This window comes from Cololabis saira, chromosome 14 (assembly GCF_033807715.1).
Source record: "Cololabis saira isolate AMF1-May2022 chromosome 14, fColSai1.1, whole genome shotgun sequence".
Classification (NCBI taxonomy): Eukaryota; Metazoa; Chordata; class Actinopteri; order Beloniformes; family Belonidae; genus Cololabis; species Cololabis saira.
The window spans coordinates 21,809,744-21,828,031 of NC_084600.1; the positions used below are offsets into that span (position 1 = coordinate 21,809,744).

Sequence of the window (18,288 nt, forward strand, 5' to 3'; positions counted from 1 at the left end):
TAGTCATAACTTTCTCTTCCTCCCTGCTGGGCCGTACTGTTTTCTCTTGTATTGTTTCTTGCTGTGGTTACTGTTTTGTTCATGAACTCCATCCTGGTTTTGTCTAGTTTTGCCTTTTTGTTTTTATGCATTAGAATCCTGCTCAGCAGTGTTTTTAGTTCAATAAACCACTTTTGTTTGGAACTCGTCTCGCCTCCGTCTTCAGCATGTGAGTCCTAGATTCCCCAAGTCGTGCACAGCATTTGATATTGTTGACTATATATATATATGTGTGTGTGTGTGTGTACATTCTTACACTGGCTCCCTGTACCTCAGAAAATAGACATTAAAATACCTTAGTTTATAAATCACTGAATGGTTTAGGACCAGAATACATCAGAGACTTGTTGTTGCCATATCAAGCCTCCAGACATCTCAGGTCTTGTGGTTCAGGTCTACTCTGTGTCCAGAATCAGAATCAAACATGGAGAAGCAGCATTCAGCCTTGATGTTCCACAGATCTGGAACAAACTTTAAACCATCTGAATTTAGATTTAAACAATGTTAATTTAAGTATTAAACTCAAAATCTAGCTTAAGTCTAACTTTGTTTTTATTCTGCCACTACACTGTAACAGATTTTTTTTTCCATTTTTCCTTTTCATGTTTTTATTATGTAAAGCACCTTGAAATCCCTTGTTGCTGAAATATGCTATATTAATAAACTTGCCTTGCAATCGACAGTTTTATTTTCATCCTAGTAGCCTTGTCTTTTCTTTCTTTCCTTCAGTTTATAAACTGTTGTGTTAATGGCACAGGTGATCACTGATACGAACGGGCAGAAATACAGTTATACTCAGGGTTTAATTAATCTCTGATGTTTAGTTGTTTATAGATGTGAATCCACATTATATAATCCGAATGAACAGTGTTAATTTAAAATTAAGCTATATATGTCTTGTGAAGCCAGTAAACAATCATCTGTAGGGGACTCTAGTACACGTTTAAAACAAGCAGCAGACGAAAACCAGATTAGTGAAGCAGTAGATTTGTAAGAAAGCAGAGGCTTTCTCACAAAAAACAAAAAAATACTCTTGCCTAAAGATAGTAATACACCCCCAAGTAAACTCCAGCTGTTTAACTGTCAAAACCATAAAGTCCCCAGATCTGGGGACGTTAATAAGAGAATGCAAGTATGAGCAAATAGGCTTAGGGTTCAAAGGGTTTAAGAACATCAGCAATTGGAAATAAATGCTGAAAATAACCACATTGTGTTGATTGTACAGCTGGGATATCCTTAGTGAAAAATGGATTTAATTTCCTGAGTGCTCCAAAATAAAAGAGCACCACTGGCCACCTGCTGGGTTTCAGCAATTCAGTAATTTAGAAGCAATATTTATGCCCAATGTCACGCTGGATGATTTCCTGTCGGTCCTCTGTGTTCGACAGGAAACAAATATAAAACAATATTAACATGACGCTTTCATGCAAACTAGGAGAAGACTCTTGGGGCCCGATTTACTAAGATCCTAAATAAAGAGTACTAAATTGCGTGTGCACTGAAAAAGTTTGCGCGTGCTGTTGTTGTGTGTTTTGCGGGTGATCAACTAAGATTGCGTGCGCAATTGATAACAGGTGCAAACTGCAGTATTTAAATGAGGTGTTGCGCGTCTTACGGTTTGTGAGCGCAAACTTTGCGCCATGGAGTCTGGATGGAAAGCAGGATATAGTCGCAAGCGCAAAATGAAATTTGACGCGGTGGAGTTACAAATATTAGTGGAAGAGGCAAATAAACACATTCATGAACTACAGCAAAGACATTTAAACATTACCAAAAGAAACGCAATATCGGAGAAAATCTGCGATAGAATAAATGCAGTTATAAGACAAAAAGAACGGCAGATGAGGTTAAAACAGAGTCGGCGGCAGAACAGATCTAATTGGGGGGCACATAATAACCAGCGATGTAAATGCTTAATATGAGTTTGCCATCAACGATCACAGCAAACCAGTTTCAATTACACAACATACTGCAAAATTTCTTTTTAATACACACACACACAAGTGTATTGTGCACCCAAACTGCAAAAAAACAAAAAACAACGACGTACAGGCCACGTCTCTCCCTCCAGGCCCGGACTGACCATCGGGAAAACCGGGACATTTCCCGGTGGCCCGCCACCTAGTGGCCTGCCTGCCTGCCTGCAAAAAAAAAAAAAAAAAAAGGCAGGCAATGGGCATCCAGGCGCAGCGTTTCTTAAAAAAAAAAAAAAATCCAGCATAGGCCAGACATTCAGGTGCAGTGTTTCTAAAAAAAATCCAGCGCAGGCCAGGCATTCAGGGCAGGCAGCGTTTCTATGCGCTACAGAGACTCAGTGAGTGAGCACCGTAACATGATACTCTACCCAGGACTGCATGGCTCTCGCTCTCAGCTGGCCTGGTTGGGGCACACCCCCTACCTCTGCTGCAGTGCAGCGGATTGGTCAAAATGAGAGACAGTCAAGAGAGAAGAGGCGATCAGGCGAATGTAATTAAATATAACTGTTAATGTGACGTTATGGATCGGAAAAATAAGAGGAAAGGTGGCGCGGAACGGGAGAGGGACAAAAAAAAAAGGCACTCGAGGAGGAAGCCTCAAAATGTCTAAAATTAACAGAAATGTTCGGCAGGCCCTCCGCCCCCCCCAGTGGCCCGGGCCCCACTGCCAGCCAGTCGTCATCTTCTGAACAAGTCATACAAGTGCAATCAAAAAGTAAGTTTAAAGTAAAACACACACTGCTTTCTCCTTTCTGGCTGGTAACTGTCACACTGATTACTGGAGTGGTTTTGGAAATGGGAGCATGAGAGCCAGGCCAGATATAAAAATGAATTTGATATTATTGATAATGAATGTTGATAGAACACTTTTGTTAAATTGTTTTGTTGTTCCATGTACCCCCACTGTACCCTCAGCAACAACAACATTAGATTTTATTAAACTTAAATTTAAAAACAACATCAAACACAAGTGATACTGCTGTCTCCTAGTCAATATTGTGTTTGCCAGTGTGGTTGTGCTCAGTGCTGTATTTGGCTGGTTGCAGTCAGTTTTATATCCCTGCCTGCCTGTGTGTGTGTGTGTGTGTGTGTGTGTGTGTGTGTGTGTGTGTGTGTGTGTGTGTGTGTGTGTGTGTGTGTGTGTGTGTGTGTGTGTGTGTGTGTTTGATTGATTGATGAATTTTATTAACAGATTTGGAGAATTACAGTACATTTCAAGTACAACTCAATACAAAAATGTTAACTGTGGATAACACCATAAAGCATTACACTTGTTTACAATGGGGTGGGGTCCACCGTGTTGTAAATTAGAGTAAGTTTTACAATATTTGTCAATGTTTCCTAATGCAAAGGTGGATTTCATACCAGTGCCAGAACTCCAGAAGGAGAGCCCAGTACTAGCTCAGAGGAACAGGCAGTGGCAGGTACAGAACAACAAAGACTACAATTGGGACAAGTCATTGAATTATATAATATTGAGTAATGCATGTGTGAGATTTACAATAGGTTATAGCATGAAACAATTTAATACAAAGAGAATACTATATTGATCACTGACCAATATTCATGAAAGTAAGAAAGTAATTAACTAATTATTTATTTTCCCATGGCAATGGAAATGTAAAGAGACTGTGTATTACTAATTTAAACACAAAGTAGTTTGTTGGTCTGAACAAAAATACAAAGGTAATAGAATATGCACATACACTCTAGCCCATATGCTGGACAAAAGGCAGTACAGGTCTACAGGAGAAAGAAATAGAGTCCTCAATACTGGTATGAAAATACATCCACAGGATGGTAAAAATGGGAATTAATTCATTTTAAAAATGTGCACGCGCATTGAGTGAGTGGCCTGACTGATGTATGTCTCCCGGCCTGATTTGGGGGCCCAGTCCGGCCCTGTCTCCCTCCCTCCCTCGCCCTCTCCATCTCTCTCTCATACAACGCATACACATAAAAATGTGAACGGTGAATCTCCAAATTTAATTTGACGAAATTAGACAGACCCAAACATTCCACATTTGCGTAATAATAAACGCCAAGGCTGGCGCCATGAAGTCAATTAAATGCATGTCTCACCTTTAGAAGAGTTGCACATCTTAATTTTCCTATTTCACCATAGATCACACTTTGGGAAGCCTTCTTTATATTTTAGCGTTATTTCCGCGTAGATAAGAGTGAGTTTGATTCTCCTTAACAAGTTTTGTCCGCGGATCAACATCAACCCAGCTCCCCCAACCCCTTGCTCCCTGATTGGCTGATTTATGGTTCCGCGTCACACCAACGCAGAACCGACGGCGTAGGGTACGCGGCGACGCACACCGCACCGCGACCCTACGCCGTCGATTTAACGCAGAACCATAATTCAGGCGAAGCTGCAGTCTGTCTGCGCTGATCCTGACACACCGGGTCGGAGCGGATTTGGTCATGATGTTTAACCTGTGTTTTGTGATTAATAAGCACAGGTTTTTTTGTTTTTTTTTCCCTTGTCTGCACACATATTAATGATTGATACCATGACGGTAGAAACCAAAAGCATATATAAGTGCATTATTACTATATTTCATATATATACATATATATACACGCATACATATGCGTACACATACATGAATATACACATACAAACCCAGGATTTTTTTTTTTTTTTTTTTTTTTGTGGGGGGGGTGGGGGGAGGTGACGACATCCACTGCCAATCCAGGAAGCAGGAACACACGGAAACACACGTCAAGCACTGGAAATCTGCAACAAAAAACCACAAACAAAACACGAAACCGGCACGGAGCCAACCAAAACAACAACAGCAATCGACCTAAATCTTGAGATCTGATCGCAGTCTGAGCTAAGCTACCGCTACCGCTACCTAACCCCAAAAACTAGAGAGCCAGCATGCAGGTGAACAAGCCAGTGTGTATGTCTATGTGTGTGTGTGTATGTATATGATCATGCGTGTGTGTGTGTGTGTGTGTGTGTGTGTGTGTGTGTGTGTGTGTGTGTGTGTGTGTGTAATAAACCAAACAAAGGTCTACCTGAAGTGTATCTTTAGTGGGGGAGGGGGGGGAGCAACCCCGCCACCCGCGAGACCAGAGGCCGACACGGTAGCCCGGAACCCAGGCCACCGGCAACCCCACAGAGCACGGGTTTTAATTAAATGTAATTTACGAAGGATGATTTCACGTTCAATAAGATAAGTAATCAATAAAATACAAAGTTTTGGCACAAAGGCTTGGCCTGCTTGTGGGCGAGTGGAGGGGGGCACAATAAGAGAAGGTGGCAAGATATAAGGCGAAGAACTAAAGAAAAAGTGGCCTTTAATAAAACTTGTGCAACCATTTTTAAAATAGCATGCAGCAGAATAAAGACTCTCTCTCTGCGTATTCTTTGATTTTGGATGTCGCCTCCTTGCCACAATAACAGCAGCAGCAGATTAGCACCTTCCTTTCGAACGTATTAAATACAGACGCAATCACAATACGCGCAATTACTTTCAGGCTTGGTAAATCTCATTGCGCGTGGTAAATGGAGCAATTTGCATCTTCCCCTCCCAGTATTTAGCGATTTCTGGCGAGTACGCCCCATATTGATTATTCATAAGGGCAAAAGTACTAAATGGATTGCGTGTGCTATTTTGCGCATTTGAGAGACGCAGTCGTCTTTGCACGCTGTTAGTAGATCAGCTGGCACTTTGGTTTGCGGGTGATGTCAAGTTTGCACACGTTTTTACACACGCAAACCTTTAGTAAATCAGGCCCTTGGTGTGTCTGGGATTTCAGTTTATATTTTGGTATAAAGGGTTCATATTTCCAAGCAAATCTGTAATCATAACAACACAGAAAATGTAAAAAAAAAAATTCACTTGTTGGACAACATAGAAAATAATGACTATTTCCAATAAATAGCAATCAGCGTTTGCACAGTGGGTTTAGGCATCGTCAGACCTCTCCTCCAGGACACAGGCATCTACTGAAGTAAAAGGGACAAACATTCTGCAAACGCGTGTGAGTGCAAATATCTGCAAATAATTAGCCCTTTCAATTCTCTACTCCCCAGTTTAATATAAGTTGAGTGAACAGAGAACCAATGAGTTTTACTTGATACCTGAGGCTGAGAAGGCCTGGTATCACCACAAATGCATAACTGTCAATCCGGTTATGAGCACGGTAATTACACAGCGCAGCCAACACTCACATTATCAGGCAACCAGAAGGACTGTACGGATACACCAAGATGGAAACCATGGTGTCCATAACAAATGTGAAGATCTTTTTCTTAATATGTCAAAACAGTCTCATTAAAACAAAATTCAGCCTTAAAATGGACCACTGCATACATAGTATACATGTATAGATAGACACTCACATATACAGGTACATACAAACATCACAGGTGCAGTAGATGTTTAATTACTTTCTCCCATTTATTCAGCAGCCTGTTGGATTTCATGAAGGACAGTTGGCACGTTTTCTTGTGTGAGTGGTGGTCTCTTTGGAAAAGAGTGAAATAAACTAATATTTGTTGTAACTGCAGACACTCTATCCCAGTGGTCTTCAACCCTGGTCCTCAGGACCCCCTGCCCTGCATGTTTTAGATGTTACCTTGCATCAACACATCTGTGCTGATTGATATTCATCATCTGCTTGTCGCCATGGTCTTCACAAGTCTGCTAATGACACTTGATGTCATTTGTATCAGGGTGTGCTGAAACAGGGAAACATCTTAAAACATGCAGGACACGGGGTCAAGAGGACCAGGGCTGAAGACCACTGCTCTATACACAAGGATCCTTTCAGTCTTGTCTGAAGCAATATCAGAACAGCCTGATATTAGAATCAGCCTTCCATGTTGGTGCTCATCTCCTAAATAACTGGTTGTTGTCATTGCCATTTCTGACCTTCAGCGAGTCCTGAACAGCAGCAATTTCCAGCAGTGTTGATGGATCTGCAAAAACTAGATGTAGACACGTGCAGCCTGAACTCCTGCACGCATGTGAATGATAAATGGAAGATTTATTTATCTTTTTAAATATATTTCTCATCACAAGTTTCAGGCTTTAGATGAATACATCACACAACATGGATGAGTTCTTAAAAAAAAAGCAATTTTAAGGGCAAGTTTTCAGTTTTGCGTGAATAGGCAGCATTATCAGGACGCATGTCAATGGTGAACACTCATTTAGGTTTGCAATTAAATCCCTTGAAAACATTAAAGTGAAAACATAATTCTGATCATTTCCATCCATCAAAGTTAAGTAATTATTCAGAGTCCAGCTGAGGTGAGATATTTCTGGCATGCATTACCCAGTCGGTTGCCATCACATCCTTTGGAGGTGAAGATGAAGGTACCACAATGTGACATAATTAGCAGGAAGTCAGACAAACTGTTGGTAAACAACTAAAAGAAGTAAAGGCAAGGCACCTTTATTTGTACAGTACATTTAGGGCCCGATTTACTAAAGGTTTGCGTGTGTAAAAACGTGTGCAAACTTGACAGCACCCGCAAACCAAAGTGCCAGCTGATCTACTAACAGCGTGCAAAGAAGACTGCGCCTCTCAAATGCGCAAAATAGCACACGCAATCCATTTAGTACTTTTGCCCTGATGAATAATCAATATGGGGCGTACCCACCAGAAATCGCTAAATACTGGGAGGGAAAGATGTAAATAGGTTCATTTACCACGCGCAATGAGATTTACCAAGCCTGAAAGTTTTTGCGTGGATTGCGATTGCGTCTGTATTTAATAAGTTCGAAAGGAAGGTGCTAATCTCCACATGCAAAAGGAGAAATATTTTATTTGAATGTTAAATCGAGTATTATTCAGCAAAAGGTTGCCACAGGAGGCACATTCATTTTTTTATTTGTGATAATAAATAAATCACTTGTTTTCATGGAGAAAAAAGTGTTTCTCATTGTGCGCCTACCTTGTTCTGCAGTCATACCCCGGTGTTGTGCCGTATTCAGCACCCCTGCCGTGAAAAGCACCTCCTCGTCTGACAAAAATTATATTCTCATTCCGTGTTCTGTTCATGTTCTGTTGTCAATGTTCTGTTTAGCGTCCAGTTTTGTGTTAATGATTCATGTTTAAATGCGCTCATGGATTCGGGTAAAAAAAATAAAAAAATCGGGTAAATGGTTATTGATGTCATTAATTAATAGCCTGCTTACTGTGTTGTCTTCCATAATATTTGTAAATATATATAATATAAACTCCTAAGTATGTGTTTGTGTGAGTGTGTATATATAAATATATTGAAGTGTCAGTGTGTTGTTTTTTTTCTTGGTCTACTTATCATTGAATATACGAGGGGGTGCTTTTCACGGCAGGGGTGCTGAATACGGCACAACAATTTGCCTCTTCCACTAATATCTCTATAACTCCAACTCGTCAAATTTAATTTTGCGCTTGCGACTATATCCTGCTTTCCATCCACTCTCCATGGCGCAAAGTTTGCGCCGCAAACCGTAAGACGCGCAACACCTCATTTAAATACTGAGGTTTGCACCTGTTATCAATTGCGCACGCAATCTTAGTTGATCACCCGCAAAACACACAACAACAGCACGCGCAAACTTTTTCAGTGCACACGCAATTTAGTACTCTTTATTTAGGATCTTAGTAAATCGGGCCCTTAATGTACAAGACAATTCAAAGCGCTTTTCATAAAAAAAATGTAAGAATGCATTAAAAAGTAAAAGAGTTTAAAAGCCGAAATTAAACACAGACAAAAGTTAAATAGAATAAAACAAATGAGAAATTAAGATTGTAGTACATTGTTTTGGATTACTGAAATTCAGCAGTAAATAAAAAGGTTTTCAACCTCGACTTAAAGCAACTGAGAGTTTCAGCAGCCCTGATGCATTCTGTAAGTTTGTTCAGCAAGTGAGGAGCATAAAAGCTGAACGCTTCCTCATCATGTCTGGTTCTAACTCTGGGTACAGAAAGTAGGTGTGACCCTGATGACCTGAGAGTTCTGGTTGGTTCATAATGGACCAGGAGATCAGAGATGTATTTTAGCCCGAGACCGTTCAGAGATTTATAAACCAGCAGAAGGATTTTAAAATGTATTCTGTGACAGACAGGAAGTCAGTGTAAAGATTTTAGGACTGGAGTTATATGGTCCACTCTCTCTCTTAGTGAGGACTCGGGCTGCAGCGTTCTGGGCTAACTAACAGCTGTTTGATGAATTTTTTAAGGGAGACCCGTGAAAACAGCGTTACAATAGTCCAGTCTACTGAAGATAAAAGCCTGGACAAGTTTTTCTAAGTCCTACTGAGACATCAGTCCTTTAATCCTGGATATGTTTTTTAGGTGATAACAGGCTGACTTCACTACTGTCTAATGTGGCAGTTAAAATTCAGGTCTGAGTCCAGAACCACTCCCAGATTACTGGCTTGGCTGTTTGTTTTTAGCTTTACTGCTTGAAGCCGTGTGCTGAATTTTAATTTTTCTTCCTTGGGTCTAAACACTATTATTTCTTTTTTGTCTTCATTTAACTGAAGAAAATTCTGGCACATTCATTCTTTAATTTGATCAATGTATTTGATCAGTGTTTGAATTGGATTATAGTCTCCTGGCGACATGGTTATATAGATTTGTTTCAGCTGCATAGTTATGGTAACACATTTTGTTCTTTTTCATTAGTGGGAGCATATACTGTAGATGTTAAACAACAACAGAGGCCCCAGAATTGAACCTTGAGGAACTCCACGTTATTTTGTTACTCTGATCTGTAGTGACCTAAAGACACAAAATAGTCCCTGTCTTTTAGATAGGACTCCAACTAGGGAAGTGCTGTGCCAGAAAGTCCCATCCAGTTATTCAACCCGTCTATCAAGTTGTTATGGCCGACTGTGTCGAATACAGCACTGAGGTCGGGTAAGAAAAAGTATGAAATGTTGCAGATGTCATTAAGGAGCTTTACTAGAGCTGTTTCAGTGCTGTGATGGGGCCAGAAATCTGACTGGAAAACATCAAAACTGTCATTTAGTGTCAGGAGGTTATACAGCTGTTGAAAAACAGCTTTTTCTATGATTTTACTTAGAAAGGGAAACTTTGATATGGACCTATAGCTGTTCACAAGTGACTATTGTTTTTTAATAGGGTTAATGACGGTTGTTTTAAGGCACTGAAGAAAGATAACTGGACATTTGAAGAGGGCCATTCTTTGCATGTCACTTATATTTTCTTTTGAGGTTATCTATATTTGTAAACTGTTTATACATCATGCTTTATACACCAAACTATTTGTAAGTGTGTGTGTTTTTTTTTAAATCATAAAAACATTTCCATTTAAGCCAATTGTAAATATTTGTAAGTGCGTGAATCCAAAATTCATGAATGAAAAAAATTGATGAAATATACTTTGAAATGAGGGCTGATGTTGACGAGGCAATGAAAACCTTTTAGTTTAACGTGAAGCTAAGCAGTTCAGCTCTGCACTTCAATGGAGCTGGGGGCGCGTGGTGGATGCAAAAACCTAGAATTTGTCAGAATAGAAGTAGGCAAGACCTGGACGTGATGACATTTAGCCTAAAAGCATAGATCCAATCCAGAAAACACTGCAGCCTCCAATTTCCATAATGCAGGTTCACAGCATAAATTATTAACTCCTCCAAGTCTCCTAAATCTCGCTCCACTCAAACTCACGTCGCTTGATTCAGTTTATCCTGCAATGTTCTGTTGACTTTTTTTTTTTTTTTTTTTAAAGTTGTGTCTTCAAAGTAATCCTCTACTCACTGTATAATGTAAAACTCTGTAGTCATGTGTACAGTATGTTGGAACATTCATGTCAAGAAAGATTAAATCGACTCATCACTGAACTTGACATTCGGACAGTATCAGCATTATTTCTGTCAGCGTTATTCATTGCAACTTTGCCGTCATAAAGAGAAAAAGAGATCGCTGTTGGTGAATATGGCGATCGTAGAACTCTGCAAACCATAGCATGTAAAAATGTATATTCAGTCCTGTCATTTACGTGCAGTACCATCATTATTGCATTGAAAGATTTGAGATTCACTTGCATAAGTGGACTTTCTTTCTTTGGGTAAGGCCAATATCAAATTCCTTTTTTAGTTCAGGCTTTTATGCAAGATAAATATGGCAAGCGATGCCCAGGCATCTAAATCATGCTTATTCTCCAGGTCATTAAGGTTTCAAACTCAATATTATATATGTATATATATATATATATATATATATATATATATATATATATATATATATATATATATATATATATTTATTTCAATATCATGATACCCAAACAAAAGTCGAGGCTTTTGTAAACACTCTCGTTATATCATTTTCCTCATTGTCGTGCAGCTTTGTCCACGCACTTGCATAACCATCCGGTTATTTCCAATTCTGCTTCAGCGCATTCATGAGCTTCCATTTTGATATTGGATTGTGTTTAACTCTGAGCTCCTACTGGCTCTGCTTCAAAAGTACATCTTAAACCCATCCAGAGTTGGCAGCTTAAGTCAACGTGACTCATCCAATCACTGTTATGCGATGCCAAACAACCGCTTGCTTTTTCAGGGCTGCTGAGCTTTTGAAGGGACAAATCATCACCTTGATGGATAAAACACCTGAAAAATGACCTCGTGCCAGCGCGCTGGTTCATACCGAGATGCTCCCACGTGAGCTGACCTCAAAGCAGCCATCACACCGTCAGCTGCTTTTAGGAACGATAAAAAGGTAGTGGATGCACTTTAAGTGGCATCAGATGTGACTCTTACTTTCAGTTTTTTTTTCTGAGGCAATTCATGAACCTCACAGGTAGGAAAGGGGAACAAAGGAAGAAAACAAAAAAAGACTGAACTAATGGCAACAAGAAGCTGCTGGATTCAAAATAACTGCCTCGACTTACATAATGTTTGTCGTCATCTTCATTGTAGGCAAGCTTCACCACACCGTAGGAGCCCTGCAAAACAGCAGAAGAGGCCAGATTTTCAGTTGTTCAACATTTCATGCCGAGCGTTAAAACTCAGCTTCACATTAAGAACACAAAGATAAAAAATGTTGAGAGAATATTAATTATCAATATTTCTGAAGCATCACTTTGAGAACTGAAGGTGGCATCACACTGACAGAACGTTTGCTCCCATTCAAGAACAACATTTTTATTCTCTGGCAGCACAGAATGACTCCTCCAACACACACACACACACACGCGTGCGTGCACACATGCACGCACGTCGCTTCCAGGAACGTGTTTACAGGCCATTTCTGCATACTTTCTTCTGTTTTTTGTTTTGTCTTAAACTAATCCTTTAGAGAAGCCAGAAGTTTTGCAAATAAATTACCCTTAAATCATTCAACTCGCTGCCTCAAGTTATAATCTTGCAATACTCTGATTATTACTGATTATTAAAAACAGGCATCTGCAAATATCATGAATCTAATAGAAATGTGTCTCTCATAACAATATACCTCTTGTTAACAAGACTGTGTAGGTCTTTTTGTTTGCGACGCCCTTTGCACACATGCATGACCTTGGTGTACATAAGAGTTGTGGTTGTGGTTTGAACCACAAGGCGACTTTCTGTCAAAGTCTTCGCAGAGATGCGGATGTGACCAGAGCCAGAATACTGCGCCATTAAAGCCCTTGAATTCACTAACCACCAAAAAAAGGTGAATTGAAATTGTCCAGTAAATCAAGGGTGCAACGGATTTTTCTCAACAACAAAACCACATGTTGGACACGGGCCAGTAAAACGGTGCATTGCCGTCCTGCAAGTCCTGGAAAGCACTGAAAGTCCCTGCAAGTCTCCACTTCATGTCTTAGGAATGAAAAACTCTGATCCCGTCTCATGGGAAAACATGATTATACGCATCTCAGGATTGTGCTCAGGAAGACTTTCCTTTGCATAAACGTGTGGTGTCTCAGTAAACAGGGTAACAATGCAGTTACTGTCTCTTAATGGACTGTCGTAGCGCAATCGCCGGGAATGTTGTTAGGATTTGGTCATTTTTTTTGTATATTTAATAAGAAATTTAAATTTAAGATTGAAGCAGCACGGTTCAGCCAACAACGATATCAGCGCCAGTCAGGGCTGGAAGTCATTGCGTCATACAGTACAGACCAAAAGTTTGGACACACCTTTCATTCAAACAAATGGAGAAGTGTGTCCAAACTTTTGGTCTGTTCTGTATATGTTTTATTACAATTCCTGATGACACATGCCCATCGTAAAGTGAGTGTCCTTGTCATGAAAATTTTGACTTTTTGAGCGCTCAGAAATTAACAAAACATTAGACTGCAGAAATAGCTGAATAAGATCCACAAAAACAAAACCGTCATCAACAACCAGGAAACCATTCGTGAATGTTGTCACCTTAAAGCCCGTATTAAAAACTCAGATCTCTGAAGCAACATTTTAAGATTGATATTTCCCCATTACTAAGTAAATAAACTGACCAACTCATTCTATTTATTTATTTAATATTTTTTTTTCAGCATACAGTCCTTTAGTCCATCGTAGCAGCTTAAAATGCTTTATAAATAAAAGATGAAGAAGTAACTGATTCGCTGTGGTGACCTCTGAAGGGAAAAGCCGAAAGGAGAAGGATTTATTCAAAATATGAGGTACATGTTGACTTTTGGCTTAAAGTCTCCAAAGGAAACGACTTTAACCACCGAGAGACTCATTGGTTTGTTTCTCTGCTCTAAACGTTTCATTTTGCACAAACCCTTCAGGTTCTCCTGAAAACCTCATTCTGGTTTTGTTTAAACAGTCTTCTACTAGCCTTTTTTTGCCATCGGCAAATTGCCAAAATCCTTAGCATATTTACCAATTAAAAAAAACAAACAAATGGATGTGGCAATATTCCAGAAAAACTAGTCGATCCATTTATCCGTTATCTAGTCAATAAAAAGCTATTTTTGCTGATCGTTTCCGATCTTCCAAGAAAAAGAGGCCTAATAATTGATAACTCCAACTACGAGGATTCATTTCAAAGTAGTGAACGTGGACTTATTTTCTTGCTTCTTGAAGTCACCCGTCATCTAGAGACTTCTCCAGTTCTGATCTCATTTCAAGACTTTCCAAGTTGCTGACCAGCCTGCTCCTCCACCGGGTCGTGAAGCTTGTTTTCTACTGAAACTTGTTGAACTATGAGCATGTCAGATGTTTTGCTGACATAAACCAAGGAGTGAACGGTGTGAAACCACTTGGGAAAGAACCATTCTTTCAGGAACTTTCAGTAGAGTAGATGTAACCTAGATGGTACATTATGTAGCATTATTCCTGGTCCAATCAAAGCTCAGCACGTGTGGCTGAATAAAAGAAACATTCGGCAGCATGTTGCAGGTGATGCATGCAGTACATTTTCAACAGAGCAAAGCCTGTTTTCCTTCTTCCTTGAGGTGATGTTTCTTTTCCCAAGGTACTTGAAATTTAGCAGAAGCGAACCAGAGGACTTGCATGAAACTCACCTTTCCAATTTCACTCTTCAGCTTATACTGGTTCAACTGGACACAATCCTGGGAGGAGGAGAAAAGATGGAAACTTAATCATTATCATTAACATGATCATGAGCACATTTTGAACATCTAAAAGCAAAGGGGAGCCAGATCTTTTGTATAGTTAATAAAATGTTCCTGCCATGTGCGCGCCTCCATATGAAATGAAAGTCATTTATTTTCTGAGATGTAACGATGAAGTCTCTAGTTTCTGTTTACTGTCTGCAAATCCATTAGAAAGCCACTGCTTCCACGACTGATTTGCAGTTCCATAGCAACCACCGCTACAGCGCCGATTCAGCCAGGGGCACGGCAGCGGAGAGCAGACCACAGCAGAACAGAGTGGGAGGAGGGAAGACGCAGGAGGATAGGTGAGAGTTTGGTGCTGGGGAGGGTTTACGGGGGATAGGCCTGAGAGCCGAGGCACATGAGCAGCAAAGTACCAAAGATAAAGTGAGTGGGGTGATACAATTGCGTGAGAAAGGCTTCAAAGTGCTTCTCTTGTTACAGCTGGGGGTGGTGATCACGAATGAACCAGACCAGAGCCGGAGGCTTCATGCTGGAAAACGCAACCATGTGGCAGGACTACAAGCGCAGCATGTACTCGTGACTGGGACCTGATGGCAGGCGGGGCATTGCAGAAAATATCAAATACATAACCGGTTAGATCACCTGCTGTTTATGTTGCTTGTGCTTGAAATAACTCTTCAAATATGAAGGGGGGGATGCTGGGAAGCACTGAGCAGATATTATAACAAAGGACGAGAGACAGAAGAGGAGATGCGAGCTTCAGAAGGTGTATAACAAGTGCTTTGATTGGCTGAAAGAAGATGAGTTAAGACAGAGGATGGACTGATAAAAGAGAAAGGAAAACACTGAAAATACATCAGTGATTGGTTAAAATCTGGAGGAAACTGCGACAGTAGCCTAAAAGTCTATCTGTACTGCTAGCAGATTTAAATTTGTACCTTTAACCTTTGCAAGGTGCTAATGGCTAGGCAAGCCCCGACTGGGAGGATTGGGGGCCTTTGTCCCGGCTTGGCTCATTTGGACTCAAGCCTTAGCGCCTTGCAAGGTTAAAGGTACATGTAGCTACCATCCGTGGTAGCTTATTAAATATGCCCAAAGTCATGGGTAGTCGGTCAAATCAGTCCATCATCAGAGAGAGAGTCTCTGGGCGGGTTTAGAGCAGCGATCTGGATGTAAACGGTGTAGACGGCTGCAGCTGAGGACTAACGGCTTTGGCTTTGACAGTTAAATATTCAGATTTTTTCTTCTAAAATTGAACAGAAGAGTTTAATATACTCTCCTACACAACACGCCCTCCAGTTGCCTCGCTTTTATCGCTCTGAATACATCCCCATGTTCAGTACTCGAGTTGTAAAAGAAAATCAGGGGGGATGGTGGATTTTATCATATGAGGACAGATAATTTGTGCTGATTACAAATAATATAATATATTAAATAATAGCACTGACCAAAACACCTGCAGAAATACTGCAGGAATGACATAGCAGCAGTTAAATGCAGCCTTCTGTAAGCTTTAAATATCCACTGGGCTTACATCAAATACATCAAAACACAAAAATAAAAAACAGTTTTCTGGACTTATCAATGTCCTTCACAAGATTAAGTAAAATGGATCACTGCAAAAACTCAAAATCTTAACAAGAATATTTGTCTTTTTTCTCAAATGTCTTCTCTCACAAGACTCATCACTGGAAAAAACAACAATTTTCACCTGTTTGAAGTAGATTTTCACTTAAAAAAGTAGAAAAATCTGCCAGTGGAACAAGATTTTTTTTTAAATCTTGTCCCACTGGCAGATTTTCCTACTTATTTCAAGTGAAAATTTACTTGAAACAGGTGAAAATTGTCAAATAAGTTATTTTTCTGGTGTTATTTTTCTGGTGATGACTCTAAATGTTGAAATAGCAGTAAAACCACATTCATTGATGAAATAACATAAGGGATGGAAAGGAGGGATGGCAGTATTACAGGGGGGATGATTTTGACCTTTTGATTTCAGGGGGGATGCCATCCCCCCTCATCCCCCCTCAACTCGAGTACTGCCCATGTTGGTTGCTCGGATTGGTCATAACTAACAAACTGAACAAAAGGCAGTTTGATGAGCAACTGAAAACAATCCATAGGGCCTCCTTAAATCAGGAGGCCCCATGGATTGTTTTCAGATCTACATCTCTCTAGATGTGGGTCTGATCTATCTGGCAGACATCACAGATCAGGTTCACATGAAATGATCAACTTCTCAGTGTTTATTCTCACCCAGCTGCTGTATAAGAAGTGGGCAGCTAAAAGCTGTAAAACCAACTCCAAAAGAGGCATACCCACTGAAAGAGGGAGGTGGAGACGAGTGGAATGGCTGACAAACGGGTACTTTTGTATTGTCTGTCTTAGATATTTGGACCAACAAAGGTCACAGACAGGAAACTGTCAGCTTAAAAAGGTATACAATGTCCTCTTTAAGTGGGATTTTGTTTTTAAACTCATTTGTGCTTTTTGCTTCACAGAAAAAATACATGCCATCTTTACTTTTACTGAACCTGAATCAAATTCTCCATCTTTCACCAAAAAATAATCAATTTATTCAAATACATCCCTGCCACTGTGCAATTCCACATTAATATCTGTTCATTACAATAAATAACCAGACTTCAAGCCTTGGGAACCGTAAGTTAAATGGTATTTAAAGCATTTAAGTGTAAAATCATTTTCTGATCCTATAATTTTGATGTCAAATTCAGCAGATTCACAAAACAGTTGAAGCAAAATGAGAGTGCTGCATCGTGGCTGACGAATGCACATGTTAGTCAAAAAAGCCTCCACTGATGGTTTTAACTCACAGTTAGTCACACATAACAACAAGTAATTTATGTTAATCCATTTTGGTTCCAATGCCTGAAACATTTTTCAAGCTGTGTAGACACACAGCCACAGACAGGTTTTTCTCCCACTAGGGGAGTTTTTACCTGCCATTGTTCATGTTATGTTTATGTAATAATTGCTCGGGGGTCATGTTCTGGGTCTCTGGAAAGCACCTAGAGACAACTTCTGTTGTAATAGACGCTATATAAATAAAATTGAATTGAATTGAACACTCAAGCACAGAGTCCGTAGAGTGCTGCTGGATTAGTTCATGTGAAAACATTTGGTAACCCGTTGTTGACATCTAGACTGTATACATTGCAAACAGCAGATCATTCATGTTATCATGTCTACATCTGGATTTACCTTTTGTTCCAGTATCTTTCAGCGCTGACTGTCGCTATGCCGGCGGTGAGCGAGCTCCGAGCTCACATAACCAAACACACATTTAACACACTACAATGTTGTGCAATGCAGGATTAAATCTGCTCCTCTGGAACTGATGAAACCCTCCGTTTTCTCAACATTATCTTAATTCTAACTTTAATCCAACCAACAGAGTATTCTTTGTGTTAAAAACAAACACAGTTTCACAGTGGGTGAAAATTATGAGTACGCTATGTGTACAAAACATAGTACAAATGCTGCAAGTCTTGGGAGTAAACACTGTTTTTATTATAGTGGCTTCGTGAGCAAACCACCAGACTATGCAAGGAGGATTGTATCCATTTACATCTAAATGAATGTATTAATTAATTTTAAAAATGTAATCAAATACATTTGCATTTACTGCCACAACATAGAGCTGGGCTGCTTTATTTTCCTGCACATTCTGATTGCATTTACATCCAGAATAAATTTAGCAGCGTAATATAATATGTGTATTCTCTTTAAAATATGAATAATTATTCTCTGTGT

At 39.8% G+C, this 18,288-nt stretch overlaps 1 protein-coding gene across 9 annotated transcripts in view; it reads right to left on the reverse strand.

The window, feature by feature from the left end:
• Nucleotides 1–18,288, reverse strand: part of camkk1a (calcium/calmodulin-dependent protein kinase kinase 1, alpha a) — a 92,247-nt gene that overhangs the window by 36,968 nt on the left and 36,991 nt on the right. For all 9 annotated transcript variants that reach the window (XM_061740143.1, XM_061740134.1, XM_061740140.1 and 6 more), the window contains 2 exons: nt 14,458–14,505; nt 11,890–11,943 (listed from right to left, as the gene is read on the reverse strand). In XM_061740143.1, the coding sequence (XP_061596127.1) occupies nt 11,890–11,943; nt 14,458–14,505 (102 nt within the window). The remainder of the gene's footprint in view (nt 1–11,889; nt 11,944–14,457; nt 14,506–18,288) is intronic.